This window comes from Micromys minutus (genome assembly GCF_963924665.1).
Source record: "Micromys minutus genome assembly, chromosome: 20".
In the NCBI taxonomy this organism is placed as follows: Eukaryota; Metazoa; Chordata; class Mammalia; order Rodentia; family Muridae; genus Micromys; species Micromys minutus.
Window position 1 is genome coordinate 25,087,354 of NC_137955.1, and position 17,837 is coordinate 25,105,190.

General features: G+C 35.2%; 1 protein-coding gene across 3 annotated transcripts in view; it reads right to left on the minus strand.

The window, feature by feature from the left end:
• The window catches only part of NIPBL (NIPBL cohesin loading factor), a 163,722-nt gene that overhangs the window by 16,200 nt on the left and 129,685 nt on the right, over window positions 1–17,837 (minus strand). For all 3 annotated transcript variants that reach the window (XM_080933721.1, XM_080933722.1, XM_080933723.1), the window contains 11 exons: window positions 17,628–17,726; window positions 17,390–17,536; window positions 16,384–16,518; window positions 13,813–13,911; window positions 12,916–12,969; window positions 6,622–6,730; window positions 5,372–5,508; window positions 1,978–2,118; window positions 1,697–1,790; window positions 1,016–1,170; window positions 37–127 (listed from right to left, as the gene is read on the minus strand). In XM_080933721.1, the coding sequence (XP_080789847.1) occupies window positions 37–127; window positions 1,016–1,170; window positions 1,697–1,790; window positions 1,978–2,118; window positions 5,372–5,508; window positions 6,622–6,730; window positions 12,916–12,969; window positions 13,813–13,911; window positions 16,384–16,518; window positions 17,390–17,536; window positions 17,628–17,726 (1,261 nt within the window). The remainder of the gene's footprint in view (window positions 1–36; window positions 128–1,015; window positions 1,171–1,696; window positions 1,791–1,977; window positions 2,119–5,371; window positions 5,509–6,621; window positions 6,731–12,915; window positions 12,970–13,812; window positions 13,912–16,383; window positions 16,519–17,389; window positions 17,537–17,627; window positions 17,727–17,837) is intronic.

Genomic DNA, 17,837 nt, shown 5'->3' on the forward strand with positions numbered 1-17,837 from the left:
AGCTAGAATCAACTAAGAAATTTAGACTTAACTTACCTAGACCAATGATGGCTTTTGTTTGTACTTCTTCGTCTGAGTGTTTTGTAAAATACATCAACAGCTCAAGAACTTTATCCTTTATATTAACCTGGGGGACATAAGGTATTCAGGAATAATACTCAATGCAAGAGTATGTGTAAGAAAGAGGAGCTGGGGGTAAGGAGGAGGAAAGGAAGAAAAAGGAAATTGTGCTGGCCCCTTAGTTCCCGTGTGGAGGTGTGGAAGCCAGAAGAATTAATTCTAAGGACTTGGTTATCTTCTGCAAACCAGTAGGATCCAGGGATAAGCCTCAGGTTATCAGTTTTATGTACCAAGTACATAAAACTGTTACACTATCTCACTAGCCCTCAATTCTCAACTCTAAGGGAGGAAATTCCTAAAAGCAAACAATGATAGTTTCCTTATGAACTCTGCTGTGGATGTAGGTCAGTTGCATTGCAGTAGCCTGGCAAATGCAAGGTGCTAGGTTTTACTGTCAATGCTGGGAGGGAAAAAAATCGATTAACTTAACTTATTTAAACTTATTCAAACTTTTATATGCATATTTGTTCAGTCTGTCCGTATGACTGTACAACACATTTGTGCCTGTTACCTGTGGAGGCCAAATGTGGGAGCTGGATCCCTTGGAACTGGAATTACATAAAGTTTGAGCTGCCATGTGGGTGCTGGGAACTGAATCCATCATCCTCTACAAGAACAGACAGCTGAACCATCTATCCAGTTCCTCCATTATTATAGAACAGTGGCCTCTGATGTGGTAGACTGTGACAAGTATGTTGTTTGAAACAGTGTGCTTATGTTAATGAACTGATAGAATTGGTTGGAATCTGTCTTAGATCAGTTCATGCTCAGACTAGCACTTGTTCTAAAATTCTCATTACATTATTCCAATACTACCTTCTTCCAAGGTCATTCTAGTCACTCTTAGCTCAAGGATTGTGTTTCACAGCACAATGGGTAATACGATGATCTTTACCTTACTGTTGCCTTTAAAATCTTCCAGATCAAAATCAAAATGCCGACAAAGTGCTCCAACAGTGAAGAGGGACCTAAGAAGCGCTGGCTTATTTGTTAAGAGTGAAGTGTTATTTGGGTCTTCTTGGTGCTGACTTTTTAATTTTGAAATGGCACCTAGTGAAGATAAAATTCTAGTTATTTACAGTGATCTTTATCTTTGAATCATGCTTAAACAGTTACTGAAGAAATACAATTAACTTCTAGTAATGGTTTTAAACATTAAATACATTAATAATAGTGTGGGGTTTTTTGAGACAGGGCTTCTCTGTAACCCTGGCTGTCCTGGAACTAGCATTATAAACTAGGCTGTCCTCAAACTCATACAACGCCTCCTGCTTCTGCCTCCCAAGTGCTGAATTAAAGGTGTGAGCCATTACTATCTGGCTTATGCATCTTCTCTAGAGCTACAGTCATGTAAGAAGATATTAACTGTTACTACTGATGTGGGCTAGGACATTTACCACTTTTAAAGACAAACTTTAGAACCAAGGAGAATGTGGCGATCAAGGAGTACAGCATGTGAGCATGGGTTGAGGAGCAGGCTTGTCTCCTCACCGCTCTCCTAGACCAGATCCAGCCATGACCTGTACACAACTGTACAACTTCATGTACAATGAGAAAGTCCAGGCAGTGAACTTACCGTAGTATCTATTGAAACAGGCCCACACAAATTTAAAATTCTGGGTCACTTTATTTACAACAGCCCCAAGACAGCTCACACAATGCTGTACTACCTAAAAGAGAGAAAATGTTACTCTTTAAGAAAAAACTGAAACACAACTGAAATTATGACCATTTTTCTTTATGTATTTGTCTTAAAATAAGAGATCTTGAGACTTAACTGACATATTCTACAGTAATATTTTATAACTCATCACCCGTGCATTGCACACTCAGACACAGACATGGTAAACCACTCACAGTCATGCCATATTTGATGATTAGCTTCATCAGATCTTCTTCAATAGTGGCAAGGAAAGTTTCACTGGGGTGTTCCATCAGTGGTACAACCAACTCAAGGATTTTTGCAACGTTGCAGATAACCATGAAGTCATTTTGTGTCTGCAAGAATAAAATTAGTGCTTTATGAATGTCTATCCAAGTCTTAAAAAGAAACTATACACAGCTTTATATCTAGAGTATAAAAATCCAGCAGTATGTATGTATGTATGTATGTATGTACGTATGTATGTAAAAAATTAAGAGGTGTGAGAAAGGAGCTGTCCCCAGAGTATGGAAACAGCATAGGACAGACCATCAGGAGTCTTAGTCACTTTGGGGCATTTAATGCTAAAGTTATTATATTTAAAATAATTTGGGATTTCATTTATGAGTATGATTGTTTGCCTGAATGTATGTCTGAAAGTATGTTGCTTGCAGACAGTGCTCTTAATTATTCCCCCAATGCAGGTCAAATGTAGACAAAATATTTAAATATTAAAGGAATATTTTATAAAGACTGTCATATTTAAATATTAAAGGAATATTTTATAAAGACTGTCATATCTAAGTTTTAATATAGCTTTTTTAAAAGTGTCTGAAAACATATTTATTTTGGAGTAATTCAGTATAATACACTTAAACATACACTATGATTTTACAATACAGTTAATCAAGTTTCTGTAGATAACTGAAAAAGTTATTCAGATTGGAAATTACATTAAATGAACACTGTCTTTCATATTTCAAATGGACAATGCTGAAGATACAGTAATCTGTTCACCCTGAAAGATGTTCTGAGAAAAACTATCATAGACATGAGAGTCATCCAAAGTTAGATATACAACAACAAAAGATATTTGTTACAATGACTTGAAGTACCAGTTTGGAAGGTTCCCAAACACAGTCACATATGTATATCTAATGCTGCAAGATTGTTCTGCATTGTTAATCATAAATTGAGTTGGTTAAGTAATTAAACTGAATTTTTGAAGGTCAAAAACATTGTTTTTCTGGCATGTTTTACTTGTACCATTCTGCACATTAATATACCTTCTTAATAAAGGTTATTAACCTAATAGTTCTCAATTGTGGGTGACTATGCTATTTTCTACCTACAAGTGTTTTGCAAAGTTAGGAGAATTTGTAGCTGTCACAGTGAGAGGTGACACCTATTGGATAGAGACCAAAAAGATGCTGTTGAATATAATACAAGCAACGGATCTTACCAACAATGAATTCTCCAGCTCTGTCAATAGTGCTAGAGTTGAGAAATACTGTGGTAAGTGTATTTTACTTAATAAATATATTTATTATCCCAGAACTGGGTAGAAGACCTTTGAATTTTATACTTTTAGATTTTTCTTTGATTTAAAAAATAACTAAGCATGTGAAACATTTTTGGTTTTATTTAATGTGTTATGTGTGTCAAAATGTTGCCTATTTTTATGTATGTACTATATGTATGCTTAGCATCCATGAAGGTTAGAAGAGGACATTAGATTCCCTGGAACTGGAGTTACAAATGGTTGTAAGCCAACATATGGATGCTGGGAACTGAACCTGGGTCTTAGTGTTCTTAACCACTCAGCCATCTCAGCAGCTGCACAACATAAAGTCTTTTTCCCCTTGTCCTATGCTCAACTTATTCTTCTCTCTTAAAGCAATGTTACTAGTTTTTTTACTGGCTAAAACTTTTCTATAATCATATCTATTTCTCCATTTAGGAGATAGATAGAATTTCCATATAAAAGTTTAAAAAAAATAGGGGAGGGTATGATGAACACTCTTCCCCTCCCTGGAGACAAGGTCTCTCCACTGAGGCTTGGCTGTCTTGGAATTCTTTATGGAGACTAGGATGGCCTTGAATTCAGAGATCTGCCTGCTTCTGCTTCCAGAGAGCTGGGATCAAAGGTATTTAAAAAATGTTTAAGTTATTCACAAAGCTTCCAAACATAAAAGGCACATAATTCAAAGAAAATAGGAAAAGTAAGGACAGTAGAATAGTCAGTGTATAAAAACAAACTCCAAATGGTAAGTATCACCCACCCCCCCAAAAAGGAAGAAGTTAATTTTGTTGGAAATGGAGTAGCAGAAAACCTTAATACCTGATAGAGTATTAGCAAAGGGTAAAAGCAATGATTCCGTCACCACTTTTCAAAAGAGCTAAAGATCATATCCAATGACCTCCCCCAAATCAAACAAAGCCTACGAAGAAGCAAACAAACCCACCAAATTTCCCCAGTGTTCTGTCCTCAGAATGTGGAGGACAGAATGAATGTAACAATTAATTTATGAACATGCCTGTCAGAAGCACAGCTGACACTACAAGCCAGACTCTGGGGAGAGTTGACAGCTCTGAAGTACAGTGCTGGGACTGGAGAGCTAGGTAAACTGTCCCTGTGAGATAACTGAGTAGCTATGAAACTAAATCATTCTGGGTCCTCAGACAGGATTAGTGCCTTTTCATTTCTTATCTATACTACTTTCTTTGATTCTTAAAAACTTCTCAAGTAGCCGTGAGGTTTTCATAGAGAACTTACAGACACTAGATAACAGAAAAAACAAAACAAAACAAAATCAGATCCAGTAGAGAAACTATGAAATCTTTAGAATTAATGGGGACATAGTATATAAACAATTAAAATCTGTATACATTTCTAGAATATTTTAAAATTTAGCACATGTAATATTTACAATTGTAATACACTGTTTCAAAAATCTCAAGATTTACACTATTACATTTATTTAAGCAATGTTTTGTGAATTTTCATTTTATTTTAGAGAGCCTTGCATATAGTAACATATATTAGATGTTCCATATTCAACATATGGCTTTATAATAAACGTTAAAACAAATCTATTAGAGAAACAAATGAATTGCAAAGCAAGAATCCAAAATATAGTAAGTTTTTTTTTCAAGTTAGAATTTCTGCTTTATTCACTTCTGAGGTCTTAACAAAAGTTACAATATTTCTCAAGCAGTTACACAGTAAGAACTAACAGGGAAATAGAACCTGTATTTTAATCATAATGCATCAGAAAGTTGATGTTTCTAGATAACTTGTCTAAGCATTAGACACATATATGAGTAAAAGACACAGATTACTTGTCAGTGAGAATGTGCCTAGCACATGTGAATTCTAGATGTAAGGCACTTACTGCCTGTTGCATGCAAGAAAGAAAGAAAAAACAAAAACAAAAACAAAAAAAAACAAAGAAAAAAAAGCATAAGCAGGGTGTGGTGGTGCATGCCTTTAATCCCAGCATTTGGGAGGCAGAAGCGGGCGGATCTCTATAGACCGAGTTCCAGGACAGCCAGGGCTGCTGCACAGAAACACGGTCTTGCAAACCAACAGAAAGCATGTGTACTCACACTGCATTTAGTGGTAAGGTATGGCTGCATAGTCATGGCGTGTTTAACCATGAGTTGGGGTCTTATTTTGCTGAATAAGAACAAAGTGGTTATACAAGCTACCAATCTTCCAGAATTTACACCTTTATTGTCTGAGTCTGGAAAAAAAGAGAGAGAAGTAAGACATTTGTATTTAAAGAGTACCAACAAGAATGTTAAATAATGGAAGTGACAGAGAATTAGGATCAATACACAGGTATAAAACACCGTTCGAAGGAGGCTAGTTAGGAGATACCTTGGTTCTTAAAAAATACTTATTTTTAGAGATGATTAGTAACACTGAACATTAGTGGATATTAATAATCACCAATTATGTCTGATTAGAAAAATAGAAAAAGGAAAACAAGGTACATCTGGAAAATGGGAAAAGCCTAAAGAAAACCAACAATAAGACCTGTGTAAGAAAAGAACAGATATCTGCATTTCCCTTAGGTGCAAATGAAGTCTCAGCTAGAGTTGGTCCCTGAATGGAGAAACTGAGGTCCTCACTGTATATATATATATATATTATTGTATATACAATATTTTGCATATACATATATGTACACACACACACACACACACACACACACACACACACACACACAAAGAAAAGTAAAGAAAAAAAGGAATTGTGATGGTAACAATCTGTGCTTTTATGTAGTAGTACCAATTATGACTTCTGGAATTAGACTCATCATGTAAATGATAATATAAAATACTAAATACTTAATTTACATAGAAAGTTTCAATAAACTAAAAATTAAGACTAAGGAATATTTAAGAATAAACATTGAGTATTAAGAGAACTTTATACAACTATAAAAAGTATTAGAATAATACTACTATATTTTAATAACAGTTAATGAAATTTCTTTGAAAGTTTTCTGTAATTGAAATAATACCAAATAGTTTTGTGATGCCATTTAAAAAAAAATATTGGGCCCTAGACTTCATTCTTATTTAATATGATATCTAAAAGTACATACTGAAAGATGTGTAGAAGAGGTATGATTTATGCTTTTATTACACTGTTTGATTCAGGTAATTTTAGAATATAATTTAACATGAACTGTCAAACAAATTTACATCATGAAAACCAAAAAAGTAAAAACTTAAAAGTGATATAACTAGTTATTAGGTGAGGATATTTAGAAGTAAAACTGATAAAATAGCCAAAATATTTTAAAATAACAAAGTTAACTTAAGAACTAATATATAAGATGTCTTACCAGCTAGAGATTCCTCATATTTAAGAATATGTTCAACCAGGTTATCAACAAGCTGAGTACAAGCTTTCTTCACAGGTTTGTATGAGGAATCCTCTTCAGACTTCAACAACTATATGTATACAGGAAAAATCCCAGTAAAATTATTCATCAGGCAACAATAATAATGTGCATGCATTAAATGTTAATAAACATTTTCTGTTCTTAATATTAAAATTCAAGTAAAGCAAAAATACACAACTTACCTAAAAATATTGTTTAAATCTCTCATGCCAGCCAAGACCATAGAACACTACCTGGTACTAGCTGAATTATTTTAAGTAATTAATAACCTTATCTAAATTATACCTTAAGCTTTGCAATTATAAAAAAAATAATGGCATATTCTTTGGCAGATTTCTTCTGCTTCATTTTTTTGCTAAACCATGAAGTAACTGTGCTTAAAATACCATGAAGAACAAAGAAGAGGACGAAGAGAAGCCTATCTATATTCCAACAACAACAACGTAAAACAATCCACCTCTTTTATCACAGGTCACTGATAAAAAATGACTTAAGCTATATCTGTTTTGCCAATAATGATTGGAAATTTCTAAGGATATTTTAAAAATTGCAGATTATTTCTGTGGAGAGTTTTCCAGAGCTATCAGATATAACTTTCTTCAAAAATATAAATATTCTGTGTTGTCTGGCAGAATTGCTAGTCATGAGTTTCTCATATGAGTGGAACTAACATGAAGTAAGACAAAACTTCAAAATTCAAATTTAAAAACGCACAATTTTACTTTTAGTACAAGATGCAGGGATAGGCAAGCATCCAGAAAGCACTATAGTACCGGGCTGCCTGTTTTCTGAGTCTTTGTGCAGGAAATGGTTTTTGTTTTGCTCTCTCGCTCTCCTTCCCCCCACTCTCTTATTTTATGTATGTGAGTGTGCACCAAGTGCATGTCTGATGCCCGTGGAAGTCAGAATAGTGTGTTGATCTCTAGGAACTGGAGTTTTGGGCAGTTGTAAATAGTCCTGTGGGTGTTGGGAATCAAATCCAGGTCCTCTTGGACGCTGGCCAACATTAGCATTCTTTTCTGGACATACATTCTTTTTAAAAATCTTTTTGGAAACTATCCTTTTCTGCCATGCCATGTGGCTGCTTATTAAACCCTGCTGTTGAACACGCAAGGCTTCTATTTGTCCTAACTCAAACCCATGGCTTCCTTCCTTTCTGTTTCCCCACCCCCAGTGGGGACAGGGTCTGTTTACGCAGTTCAGCTAGTTCTCAAACTCAGAGATTCTTCTGCCTCTGTCCTGAGGTTTTCCTTTCAAATTTTAATAAAATTGTCCTCAAATTAAAAAAAAAATTTCCTGGGTAATTAAAATGAGTGACAGCAACTACAATACTGTGGAATATACACAGCATCATTATTTCCAATTAAGAAAGTAAGTGAAAGACAGCCTCTGTTTACCCAGCCTCATTGTGAAGGACAAGTTCTCACTGGTCCACTCTTAAGTGCAGCTCCCAACATAACACTCTAGATTTGTTTACTTGGGGTAAGCACCAAAATAATTGTTTCTTGTTTTTTTTTTTTTGTTTGTTTTTGTTTTACTTTTCCTTTAAGACATCAGGTAAGTGAAAAATAATTCATTATAAAATTTGGTTAATGACACTATCACTGCTGACTGGTTATGTGTTTTAATGTATTAATTATAAATAATAATCTGACTTAGGATCTCACTCTATAGCCCTGGCTGACCTGGAACTCATAGAAATCTCCTGCCCCTGATTCTTGAGTGCTGGGATTAAAGGACTATACAACCATGCCTGGTCCGGGGAGGATTTTTTTCTTCTTAAATTTCCAACTTCAACAAAGGCATTAATGTTTTGGGATTTTTGACTTATAAAACATGCTATCCTCTAATTCAGGTTGTTTCAGATAGCTATAGCTCATTATCACAGTGATACAGCAGGCTTCTTGGTGCACTATGAGCCATACAGTTACTTTTATTTGTAAAGATTAATTGAGCTCTTAGTGACATATGGCTTGTGTATGTGTTCTAATTCACATGGACAATGTTTTCTTGAAGATACATCTTATAACAGAAATAGTGGGCCACAACATATATGAATATTCAACTTTTTGAGAAAATACAATCAAACAACCTTTCCTAAAGTGATTATATAGGATAAAACTCTTTATGTGATATGCTAAAGACCAGAAGTCTTCGGGATTTTAGAGCATATGCATATAGTACAGGGAGAAGCTTAAGCAAGGGACAGAGATCTAAGTACAATATTCATTTAAGTTTCATATATTCCTTATATAAATTGCTTGAAGTAATTTTAGTATGTCTGAGTTTTGGCTGTCGAAATGAGATTAAGTGTAGAATTTTCTTTCTTTTTTTTAATCCTGGCTTTTCAAGTCAGGGTTTCTAAGTAGTTTTGCCTGTCCTGGAACTCTGTAGACCAGGCTGGCCTTGAACTCACAGAGACCTGTCTGTCTCTGCTTCCCAAATTCGGGGATTAAAGGTGTGTGCCACCACCGCCAAATGTGTGGAATTTTCAATATGTGGGGTCAGCTCAGTGCTCAACTATTTCACACTGAAGTATTTCAGATTTTAGATTTCTAGAGTAGAAAGGTAATACACACATATTTACTTGTGTGTGTGTGTGTGTGTGTGTGTGTGTGTGTGTGTATTACCTGCATGTCTAGTAACCTCAGAGGTTAGAAGAGGGTGTTAGATTTCCTGTGACTGGAATTACAGATGGATGTGAGCTATCATTTGGATACTGGGAATTGAACTCCAGTCTTTTGCAAGGGCAACAATTACTCTTAATTCTCTCCCTTCAACCAGGGAATGGTGGTCCAGACCTTTACTCCCAGCATGCAGGAGGCAGAAGCAGGAATAACTTGAGTTTGAGGCCAGCTTGGTCTACAGAGTTAAGTTTCCGCGGACAGTCAGAGTGCACAGAGAAGCCCTGTCTTGAAGAGCCAAGCAAACAACAACAACAAAAACAAAACAAAACAAAAAACAAGCAAACAATTTTCTTGTTTTGAATGTGCATATTTGGAATTTTATCCAACAGTCTTTCTAGGTAGTCCACTGTACCTGAATTCAAGATATTTCTGGTAGAGCCTCAAGAGTACTGAGGCCATGCCATGTGGGGTGGTGCACGCTTTCAATACCAGCATTTTGAATGCTGAGGCAGGTTAAGTTCAATGGCAGCTGATCTGTATGCAGAATCCCAGGTCAGCAGGTGTTCATGCAGTGAGGGACTCATCTAACTCAACTCAATACTAGCATGCCTAGTTTGTACTAAAAAAGCTTTAGCTTCAGCTTCTAGCATTACAATGGGAAATATGTCAGACTCTTAAAAATAGTAAAAACACAGGCATGGCGAGACAGCTCAGTGGTTACAGGCACTGTCTGTTCTCTCAAAGGACCCAGGTTTAATTTTCAGTACCCACAAGGCAGTTCATAACTTCTTGTAACCCCATTTCCAAGGGATCTGACAGCCTCACACCAATACATATAAAAACAAAAAAAGTTAAATGAAATTATTTAAAAAATAGTAAAAACCCATCACAAACTAGAAAAATATATGCAATATACATATAAGCAATAACTATTCTCAAAAACTAATGTTGAGGATTTTTACTTTCTAAAGGAAATTGAACATCCGACAAATACAAATGGGAGCCACATCTTACGCTGTTCAGTTGGCAAATTTGGGGAAATCATATGATAAATAACAACCGACAGAAAGACCAATGGACTAAAGGCTAGAAATGTTGATTCGTACTTGTTTGTACATATTATAACCAGAAAATGATAATACTCTTCTGTGGAAGTCTTTCAATCTTCAAAAATTGGTGCACATATGAATTTGAAGTTATTTAATGTAGTACTTGGTTTACCTAAGAAACCACATCCTGTATGATTACTGATTTACAAGAATCAATTCAATACAATTATAGGGAATCCAGTGCTATCCTCTCACACAGACAAACAGACACAATTTAAAAAGGAGGACATAAAACTATTCATGAAGTCAAATAATTCAATTGCTGTAACTAAAGTAGGATCAAAATTAAACAGGACTAAAGGTAAAGACCAAACTAAGTAAAACCATCATTAAGATACCATAGATCTGGCCATCTCTCCTTTGCTTCTAACTTGCCAATATATCAAACAGCAATATTCTGATTTTTCTGTAGTAATCCTATTTTAATCTTATTTAATAATTTCTCATAATTTTAGAAAGAAACATGTAGTTTTAAAGGTTTTTATAAATGACTATGTTTTCTTTGGATTGGCTGACAAACTTTACTAGGAAGATTGTAAAACTGAATAACATAGAACGAGTTCTTTGATTTAGGAAAAAAAAAATGCTGCCAAAAAAAAAAAAAAAAAAAAAAAAAAAAAAAACTTACAAGGAAAGGAAGAAAGAAAGAAGTTATGAAAAGATTCTAAGATATTAGATTGAAAAACAGGCAAATACTACAAATATATTCAAAAGGATATTTTGAAGTTTCAACGTAAGTAATATCATATACCACATACTAAAAAGGGTTAGGTGTGAAAAAGATAAACAGTACTAAGTAATCTTAAAAGTATGCAGCAGGTGAAATGCTCACAAATTATTGGTAAAAATGTAAAAGAATTTAGTTGTTTTGGACAAATACAGTTTAGTATTTACTAAGTCACCACATGACCACAGTCATTTTTTGTTTATTGCTTGGCTTTTTTGAGGAAGGGTTTTTCTGTGTAGTCCTGGCAAACTTGAGGTATAAATATAAAATATTACAAGATCTGGGAATCAGCTCCATGGTAGAGTGCTTCCTCCTCATGCATGAGGTACACAGCTTGATCCCTAGCACTTAATAAGTAAAAAGACAGAATGTATCCTTATAAATAAAACAGAAGTTTCTACCTCTCCCTCCTTTCACAACACACACACACACACACACACACACACCCTGCTGTAAAAAAAAGAGGGCTGGAAGAAGGACAGATGAAGAAAGATTTGACAGGAAGGCAGCGGTAGAAGGTTCATTGAACCTAACCTAAGAGTTTTGAGTGCAATCTTGAGGGAGGGAAAATGAGATATTGCCTTCAAAAAAGTAAAATGTAGGGGGCATGGTGTTGGAGAACTAAGTCAGTAGGTAAGAGCAGTTGTTGTGCAAGGTTGAGGACCATAATTCAAATCCTTAACACTCACATAAAAGTTTGGCATGGTTATATGTGGGGTGGAAACAGGTGGGTATCGGGAGCTTGCTGGCGTGCTAGCCTAGAGAACAAGGCAGAGACTGAAAGAGCACCTAGCATTCCTTTCTAGACTCCACACATGCACACACATCTTTATAGCACACATACTCCCTACCTCCTACACAGAGACTGGAAGAAAACATGATGGTAACTTTTAAAGATGGGAGATGAACACTCTTAATTGAAAAATTTTGAAAGTACTAACTGTGGTTTAATTCTATACCACTAAAAGAAATTCCATATATTTTGTAACATGGCAAATAATTATTTGTTTTGCTTAGTTTAATGTTATTTTTATGTTTATTTATAGATCTCATGAGCAGTCCTTAGTAAGATCAATTGTTCCCAACTTGTGGATCAAGACCCCTTTGGGATCACATATCATATACACTGCCATGTCAGAATTTACCTTACTATTCATAATTATAGCAAAATCATAGCTATAAAGTAAAAATGAAATAACTTTATGGTCTGGTGTTACCATATGTTAAAATATGAGCAACTATATTAAAGGGACGCAGCATTAGGAAGGATAAGAAGTACTGTTCTAGATTAAAGGGATAAGAAAAAATTATCTAAAAGTATAGCTAGAATTTCAATTAGTAATTCACAAAACTTATCTTAGTGGTCAACCGGATAACTGATTTATTAACAAAATTAAAAGACATAGCTTATTCCTTTCAACAGTTACATAAACTGGTAAGGAATTACATCATCAGCACATATGCTGAACACTTTTAACGGTGATGTCCATGATGCTTTTCATAGGGTGTACTTGCAGAGAACGGAGGCCAAATATTTTCAGTATGTATTTTGCAGTGATATGAAATCATCAGACAAATACCACCCACAATAAAACTTACTGTGGAACTCCAAAAAAAAAAAAAAAAAAAAAAAGAAAGAAAAAAAAGACATAGCTTAACACACTGAAATAAATTTTGCCTACTAAAACATAAATATTTAAGAACTGAAAAGTTCCTTTTTAAAATGAAAGAGATCCTTGATTAAATTTCATGCTATCAAAATTATACTCACATTTTGAAGAAGTTGCTCAAACCAGTCATATCCAGTATCTCTACATGCTGCAACCTACAGTGAAAAGGTAATAAAACTAAGGCATTTATAATATTATAAACAAATTAAAAGACTTGAGCAGGTTACAGTGTGGAATATACATACATACATACACACATACATACATATATGTATATACATACACAAGTAATATCAAGGAAGAAAAAGAGGCCATGAATTTCAAAGAGAGCAAGGAGGGGTATATAGGAGGATTTGTAGAAAGACATGGGAAGGGAGAAATTTTGAAATTGTATTAGATTTCAAAAATTAAAAAAAAAGACGTCTATTTTAAAAGAGATACTATAGCTATGCTGTTGCATGATGTATATGTATACTTTTTAAATTTGAAAGTTTATGAAAAACATTAAAGAAATCAGTTTAATATTAAGACTGATATGGCACCAAATTATAAAAACAAATAGCTTATGACTTATTCTATCAGAAAAATCTATAAGGTTTCAAACAATGAAAAAAATGTTTTGTTTCTTTACCCTCTAGATAAAAGGTTTATTGGTAACTCTGAAAATGGAGATGATCATGTAACTGAGTATATATAAAAATTGCTAACATTCAACATATAGAAAGCAAATTACAGCTCACTTATGTAATAATTAAAAAATACTCTCTTGTTTATCTTTTCTGTTTCCAATTATGGAAGAATAGAAAAACACCAATATTAATTAATGCTTGTACACATGAGTATCAAGAAATGAGCTACGTGAACCATTCCCCTTTCACTTAAGTCCAAGAAGTCCCAGAAACACAAGGGAAGCAGTACTGAGTAGCAGGCACAGCATGTCACCACGGCAACGCATCAGCTGCCTTGCACTTAGTGACCACACCTTTGTCTGTTCTTACCACATCAGTGATGTTTAAAATTTTCCTTGTCATTGCTTCTTTGTCATTATGTGGAGTTGGAGTAAACCAGAGCTTCTGGAATGTTTCATTTACTAGTTTCTAGAGGAACACAAAGAAACCCAATCAATTACTAACAAAGACTGCAAACTTTTAATTAATTGTCAATTCCCATTAAAGCTCAACACAAAGCTAGTTATTAAAAAAGAAATGTTTGAGTTAATTAAAAATTCTCTTGTGATTAAAACAACAGATTTCACTAATTATAAACTTTGTCTAATGGGTTAAGATTTCAAATAGTGGATGGGTGAAACTATGTTTAACCTACAGCCTATGCATAAGACACTTTAAAAATAAAGTAATTTATTTGTTGTGTGCCGGTGTGTATATGCATCACCTGTGTGCAAGTGCCTGCAGGAGCCAGAGGAGGTGCTGGATCCTTTAGGACTAGAGTGCAGGTGATTGGGAGCCACCTGGTGTGGTGCTGGAAACTGAACCTGGCTTCTCTCCAAGACCAGCAAGCACAATGATGAGCCATTACTTCAGCTCTGGGTGTCTACCTCTATCACTTTTCCACCTAGACATAATCTCCTCACCGAACTGGAAGCTTGCCGTTAGGGTGGGGTGGGCCAGCCAGAGAGCCCTTGAAATCGGCCTGTCCCCACCTGCCCAATGCACATGCAGTCACGCTCAGCATTTTATGTGGATGCTGGAGATCTGAACTCAGGCTCTCATGCTTGTAAAACACTGCTCTTACCCACTCTCTATGTAGCTCCCTTTTATTTCTTTAAAGGGAGAAACTTGTGTGGGACAGTTTTACCAACTTAACACAAGCTAAACTTATTTGAGTGGAGGGAACCTCAATTAAGACTCCTTAAGACTGGGTCTGGGTTCTATAAAAAAGCAGGCTGGGTAAGCCAGTAAGCAGCACCAGAAAGCATCAGCTTCTGCATCTAGTTCCTGTCCTGGCTTCTTCCAATGCTGAACAGTGAGGTGAACCATAAGCCAAACAAATCCTTCTCACCCCAAAGTTCTTTTGTGCACAGTATTTTTTTTTTTATAGCAATAGCAACCCTAACTATGACAGAAATTGGTATCAGGAGAGTGACCATGTTATTTGTGGGAAGATTGTGAAGGGACTTTAGAATTTTGGACAAGAAAAACTATTGAGTATTCAAAGACTGGTGAGCTGTTCTGTGGGAGCTTCTGAGAATGTTGAGATCGATGCAGAAAACAAAGGCCCAACTTGTGAAATTTCAGAAGGAAGTTTGAGGGTTCCTCAATGACTCTATCAGAGCTGCTTGCTATTTTGAGTTAAGAACTTGTGGTTCTGGTTAGCTTGGGCTGAAGAACAAGCTGTGATTAACAAAACATTAGAAACACTAAAGAAAAGACTGGTTTACTGTGACAGCTGACCATCTGGTGGTTAATAAGACCAGCATCACTCAGGTGAAATCTTTTGAGAAGTGTTTGCTCAGAGTCAGCACAAAGAAACTGTATTTAGAGGTAGCCAAGGTTGTGCCATGTGCCGGCACCCAAACTTGGTCATGTCTCCCAGGTGGTACTTATTTTGAAGGCAAAACAAGGTCATGGAAAGCAGCTGAGATTTGGCACTATAAGAAGCCAGGGGAGGTCACTTGTGAAGGTGTTGCCAGAGTAACAGTAGAAGCCTCAGGACTGCAGAGATCATGGAGAAAAGTTGAGGCTTTGCATTATGAAGAGAGCCTATTGTTGAGAGCAAGCCCAGTTGCAATAGAAGATGGAGGCATTTTGAAGATGCCAACACCACGGGAAGACTGTCGGAAACAGCAGCAGCTATATGTGGAGTGGACCCAGCCTGAATCCAGAGGACAAGCTGTGTGTTTCCCAGACTATGGAACCTGAGAAGTGACCTAGGCCCTTTGGAATATTCTGGAAGATCATGAGTGAGTCCTAGATATTGGACATAGAGTGATTACACTGTGGGAATTTGGTTTTGCATTTATCGGATTGTGACAGTCCCCTCATTTTTTCCTCTTGAAATAGAAGTGTTTAACTTAATTTTGACTTTATAGTAGTCCATACCTGAGAGACTTTCTACTTTAAGAGACTTTAACGTGTCTGAATTTGTAATACTGTGGGACTTTCTAGGTTTGTAAAATGTTTCGTATTATATTTATATTAACGTTAGATTTTGAGAATGAACAAGAAAAGAAAGGTTGTGACTTCCCAGTGATTTGTGCGTCAAGCTGACAAGGGATCAATTATAAAGGATAGTTTTATGTCAACCAGATACCAGCTAAAATCATCTGGGAGAAGGGAACTTCAATTAAGAAAATGCCCTACAGGCTGTAGGCAAGTATGTAACTGAAAATCAAGAACATACTATTTAAAAATCAAGACAATTTCAACCTGCTAATAATTTTGGATACAATACAGTCACTACAGTTAAATAATGATTGAATAGGTTGGAAGAGATCACATTTTAGTAATAAAAGATTTAGAAACAAAATAAAAAAGTTAGATTCAGTAAGCACCTAACTAATTTTAACATTAATAAAAGAGAAATTTCATGTGATCAGAGTTTCATCTTACCTTAATGCCCTCTTCATCATTGACTCTACGAATCATTTTTACACACATTTCTGTAATTTTTGGAAATGTTGGTTGTTCAATACAGATGTCTCTTAAGATCTTTATTACTCTTTTCCTGACACTGATACCAGTATCCTAAGAACAAAATGTATTTTCAAATGTTAGGAAAATTCAGATGTTTTAGGTGTGTGAAATTTGACAAAATAAAAGATTTCTTATAAGCATTATATTCCTTATTTGTTAACTGAAAATTATTTTTCATATATTTTAAAACTATAACATATAACTTAAGACCAGAGTAAAAATTTGCTGTATTTAACTAAGGTGATAAACTTTTAGAATAGTGTCTGGTACTTAAAAGGCAATATGAAGTACCACCTATGATGTAGAGAACGAAGTGTTTAAGTTAAATCAAGTAAAACTTATTGTACAAAGTGCTCATGTACTATAGTAATGGTAATGACAAAAATTTGTCATTGCAGCAATATATAACAATTTGTGCGAATGCATCAATGTATATAGTTCTATAAAAAAAAAATCAATGTGTTTAGTGGGTGGTGTGCCTACCATGGAAGTAATTTGAACACAGACAGACACACACACACACATACACACACACACACACACACACACACACACACACACACACACACACACACACACACACACACACACACTGCAAAGATAATATAATTACTCTAGAGTCCTGTCCAAAACCAGTTAATTACCATACATGATTAATATTAGTGATTAGAAACTGGCATGAGAATAATTGAAAATGAACCCAATTTTCACCAACCACGGGTTTTATAATACTGAGTTGTTTGCCTCTTCAAAGCATAACCTTTACAATGATGCTACAGTTCACAGATTAAGCAATATAAAAAATGTAATTCACATTTATACTTTTTAGATTAAATTGCAAATCTTAGATTAAGTTTAAAATAAGGTGTGACATGTAAGGTAAATTATATATTTGTAAATTACTATAAATAGAGAAAAATACCAATATTCTTTCAATCAGCATATCATAATACTGCTCAGCAAGCTGAGGCCGACAAAGGACAAATCGACCTAGTAACTCCACTGCTGCCTCTCGAACACTAGTGGAGTTGTCCATTAACCGTCCATGAACTCCACGCTGCATGTCAAGCTAAAGAAGAGGGAGAGAAATGTCACTTATAGCAGCAGAGATGATTTTCAAATTTGAGTAGAAATGTAAAATAAACTATTTTTGCTCTTACCCTTGCTAGAATACTGGGGTCTACAGCAACAACCTCAGACAAACACTTCATGGCTTTTGTTCGAACGGCAATTGCATTTTCACCAAGAACTCGTAGTATCTGCCAGGCAAGCATTAACATTTTCATACATTTTAAAATACTTAAAATTTAACAATACAGCCTAACAATATATAAAAGAACAAAATCTACTGTGTGTGTGTGTGTGTGTGT